This window comes from Mirounga angustirostris, unplaced genomic scaffold, assembly GCF_029215605.1.
Source record: "Mirounga angustirostris isolate CCGP_5_RB_7025 unplaced genomic scaffold, mMirAng1.0.hap1 SCAF_1, whole genome shotgun sequence".
In the NCBI taxonomy this organism is placed as follows: Eukaryota; Metazoa; Chordata; class Mammalia; order Carnivora; family Phocidae; genus Mirounga; species Mirounga angustirostris.
Window position 1 is genome coordinate 186,283,191 of NW_026991709.1, and position 4,531 is coordinate 186,287,721.

General features: G+C 60.3%; 1 protein-coding gene across 1 annotated transcript; it reads left to right on the forward strand.

Annotated features, from left to right (window-relative positions):
• Positions 1-380: 380 nt before the first annotated feature.
• On the forward strand, positions 381-3,358 carry FEZF2 (FEZ family zinc finger 2). Its single transcript, XM_045863796.3, has 4 exons — positions 381-1,292; positions 1,642-1,776; positions 1,962-2,094; positions 3,002-3,358. The coding sequence occupies exons 1-4, from the start codon at positions 429-431 to the stop codon at positions 3,259-3,261; spliced, it is 1,392 nt and encodes a 463-aa protein (XP_045719752.1). The 5' UTR covers positions 381-428; the 3' UTR covers positions 3,262-3,358.
• The last annotated feature ends 1,173 nt before the right edge of the window (positions 3,359-4,531 follow it).

Here is a 4,531-nt window from a genome sequence, read left to right on the forward strand (position 1 = left end):
GGTAAATGCGAGGTGGCTCTCCTGGTCCTCTTTAACTTTGTCCCTTCACTGTCCAGCTCCCCGCACGCGTGGCGGAGGCCAGGGTCCAGAGAACGGCTCAGGGGGGGTTAATTTGAGGCTCTTTTCTTTCTTTCTTTTTTTCTCTCTCTCCTTTTCCTTTGTAAACCCTCCCCCTTCTTCCCCCTTTCAAAGTCTCAGGGCAGGGGCTGGTGGGTTCCTTTGCGCGCCGGGTTAATGGGCGGTAATTTGGTACCCTTGGGTGCACTTTGTTCTGCCCCTGTTCATTTGAATGCAAATGGGTGACCTGGACCCGACAAGGTGTTTATTAAATTGCGGTTTCCCTCCCTGTCTTTTCCGGAATGCAGACTTAGAGGAGAGAGGCTGCGCCCTGGCCCAGTCCGGCACGGCAAGGCTCGGCTCAGCGCGCCATGGCCAGCTCGGCTTCCCTGGAGACCATGGTGCCCCCGGCCTGCCCGCGCGCTGGAGCGTCGCCGGCCACTTCCAAGACGCTAGCCTTCTCCATCGAGCGCATCATGGCTAAGACGTCGGAGCCCCGTGCGCCCTTTGAGCCCCGGCCGGGGACGCTGGAGGCAGACGGCGGCCAGGGCAAGAAATTGCTCAACCTCTGCTCGCCGCTGCCCTGTATGATCCCCCTCCAGCCCCTAGGCTACGAGGTGCCGTCCAAGACGCTGCTCAGTTACTCCGAGCTCTGGAAAAGCAGCCTCCGGGCGGGCGGCGGTGGAGGAGGAGGCGGCGGCGGCGGCGGCGGCGGCGGCGGCGGTGGCGGGGGGGCCCCGGTGTGCGGCGCCAGCGGCTTGTGCAAAACCAACTGTGGCGTGTGCTGCAAGGCCGATCTGGGCCTGGCGCCGTCTGCGCTGCCGGCGGGCAGGGTCATCAAGCCGCAGGTCATCAACCAGGCGGTGGGGCTGCCGGCCAGCGGCTCGCTCTACTACTTCAACTACCTGGACTCTGCCGCGTACCCGCCGTCTGAGCTCCTCGGAGGCCACCTCTTCCCATCCGGCCTCCTCAATGCCCAGGCCCCCGCCGCCCTGGCTGCGCACCCCAAGCTCTTTTTGCTGGAGAACGCCAAGTTGGCCGGCCTGGCCGCGGACAAGTTCCCCCATCCGGCCCCCTACGCCCATAAGGAGCGCTTGCCCGCGCCGCTGGAGCAGGTGCTGAAGGAGAACTCGGCTCTGACCGCCGAGCGCGGTGGCGTCAAGGGCCACAGCAAGCTGCCCGGGGGCTCTGCGGACGGCAAGCCCAAAAACTTCACCTGCGAGGTGTGCGGCAAGGTGAGGCCCCGGGTCCGCGGGGCTGGGAGGGATGAGCAGGGACAGCTGCTTCCCTGAGGCAGCCTGGACCGCCCTTTTCTCAAGTTCAGGAGCTCCCCAGTAGCTACCTACTACTCACACTGGGGGCCTAGTTAGGCCTCAGCTTCCCGTTCTGTAAAATGGGGATGTCGTTGTCAGCGGCCACACGGGACTGGAGTGCGCAGTGGGTTGGGAAGCGCTTTGCGAAATGAAAAGGGCTCTGGTTTCTGAAGGGAGTATTGGTTGGGGGGTGCAGGCTATGGCCTCCCCAGTTTGATTCTAGCCTCGCTCGGCCGGACACACCACAAGGCCCCCTCGTGTCCTTCCATAGGTGTTTAATGCGCACTATAACCTCACCCGCCACATGCCGGTCCACACCGGAGCCAGACCGTTCGTGTGCAAAGTCTGCGGCAAAGGCTTCCGCCAGGCCAGCACGCTCTGCAGACACAAAATTATCCACACCCAGGTACGTGGCCCCCGGGTCCAGGTCGGCCCGCGCGCAACACCCCGCGCCTGAGCGACGGTGGCAAGGGTTCCCCTTACCCCTCCCGGGGGCCCCGTATCCCTTCAAGGTACCCCTTCAAGGGGCCCCTGAGGTGGCCTCTCCTGGCCGGGGCCTTGGCCTTACTGTGCGCGCGCCCCTTTCCGCAGGAAAAGCCGCATAAATGCAACCAGTGCGGCAAAGCCTTCAACCGCAGTTCCACGCTCAACACGCACATCCGCATCCACGCGGGCTACAAGCCCTTCGTCTGCGAATTTTGCGGCAAAGGCTTTCACCAAAAAGGTAATGTGCGGGGCGAGGCCCTCTCCTCACCTCTCACCTCGGGACTCGGCGGGTCGCTGCGAGCGGGAAGGCAAAGAAGGATCCGCAGAGAGGGAGCGTGAGAGCTGCAAGCTCGGGCGCAGCATTTCTTTGGAATCGGGTTGTGACGGGTTTGGGTGGGAGCTCCCCGGGCCGGGTTAGTAGACCTCGCTGCAGTTAGGCTGGTTGCACGGGGAGACTCCGAGTTTGGGAGGTGGGAAGGAAGAAAGGGGCCGAGGGAAAGGAAGTAGGAGAAAGAGAGGCTATTGCCCTATAGAAAAAGCTTGTCTTTGTAGCCGGGACACCCCTTTCAGATGAAAAAAAAAAAAAAAATTCGAGGCAAACTCCACCTCCTGGGAATAACAAGAGTGGGGGAAACCACTCCTGTCCCCAACACCTCCAGGCCCCGCGCGCCCGGCTTGGGTTTTCCAAGGCACTTTTGGATCTCCAGGTGGTAGCTGGGGGGACCAGAGGGAGTAACTTTTAAAATGAGAAGATAAACAGAAACTGAGGGACGAAGGCCGGGTTCGTGCGAATTTCTTCCAGCGAGGCAGCCGCCGGGAGGAGGACCCGGTGCGTCTCTGGGTTGTGCAAAAGTTTCCCGGCCAGCCCAGCACAGCGGGAGGGACGCTACGCGGGCCTGTGCACCGGGCGGGGCAGGGGCGCGGGGCGGCGACGCGGGGACTCGGCCCTCCATCCTGCCGTGAGAGCCTTCGGCTTGACGCAGACGAAGTTTGACAACTTCTTCACTCGGAGAGGTCGCGCCCGCCTAGCCAAGCGTCGCCTTCTTTGCGCGGGCACCTGAGCCAACCCCGGGACGCTCGGGGGGTGGAGGGGGCATCCTACTTCATTCCCCCCGCCCTCCTTTTTTGTTTTTGGTCTCCCGTAGGGAACTACAAGAACCACAAGCTGACCCACAGCGGCGAGAAGCAGTACAAATGCACCATCTGCAACAAGGCCTTCCACCAGGTCTACAACCTGACCTTCCACATGCACACCCACAACGACAAGAAGCCTTTCACGTGCGCCACTTGCGGCAAAGGGTTTTGCAGAAACTTTGACTTAAAGAAACACGTGCGCAAACTCCACGACAGCGTGGGGCCTACTGCGCCCTCTACAAAGGACCTGACTCGGACAGTGCAGAGCTGAGAGCTACTGCCTCGCCCTCCCTTCCAGCCCCATCCAGCCCGAAAACAGATCACACGTATAAACTTATTTCTAAAATTAAAAGAAAATTAAAAAAAAAAAAACTATAGCAGAGAGGCTAAAATCTATTTATCGAAACCAGCATATTTTTTGGAAAGCTAAACGTTTCCTCGATGACTGGCAGCAAACGCGTGGCTCCCACCTTTGTGTATTCGGGAAACATTTAAACCCAGTGCGCTGAAACGCATTTCCTTCCAGGCCTCCGCTTCTCCTCGGGCGGCGGGTTTTCACCCCAGCCTGTCACGTGAACGCCCCGGAAGAGCGCGGCGCCCCCAGCCATCTTTATACAGCCATGTAAATCCTCCTGTACAAGCGAACTCGGAATATATACATGTCTAACACAATAAACAGAATCACTCGTGCTCGTTTTCTTTCCCCCCTCCCCCCCCTCGCCGCCGGGTCAGATCGGCAACCCCAAAGAATGAGAAGGAAATAGGCGTTTACAGCATTTCCCTGCCCAAATGCGACTTCCTTTGGGGTGCTGGGACCAGGGTGAAGCCAAGCCGGGGTTCCTGCGGCGCTTGCATGTTAAGAGCCCCCCACCCCACCCCCATACACACCGGGAGCGAGGGAGCAAAGGTCTACTTCGGCCTACACGTGGTGCCAAGTTTTTCTCTGGTGACTTCCGACGCTTGGGATTCTGGGTGTTGCCTTATTTGGGTGAGAACATTAAAAAAACAAAAGGAGGGGTTAAAAGTGGCTGGGTGTAGGAGAGCTGGTGTAGGTGCATCTTTCAGTAAATTGCCTTGCCGCGCGAGGGCAAACGGCCAGGGCAGTGCCCCGCCGGGGAGCTTCTGGGCATGTTCCCTTTTCTGGGCGACCTCTGAGGTGGGGGCGGGGAGACTCTTCCTCCCAGTTTTTCCGGGAGACAGGAGCTGGCGGCCAAGGGTCCCCAGCCCAGCCGGAGCTCTGGGGCTCCCTGGCCGCTGCTGTTGATCTGGGGCCAGCCTCCGGGTGCTGTGCGCCCTGCCGCGGGAGGGCGCACCCGGACTCCGGGAGCTCGCCGCCGCCGCCTCCCGCGCCCTGATTACCGCGCAGTTAGCCCATTTTCTGAATAGCTATCTCCGCCGCCGAGCACGCTGATGAAATGATCTCACGCTTGCTTCCTAAGTAATGACCCAAATTAAGAGAGAAAACAGAGACCCTTCAAACAGCATTACATTAATCATCTAATCATTCCCAGGAGGGGGTCGGCCGCCGCCGCCCCGTTTGA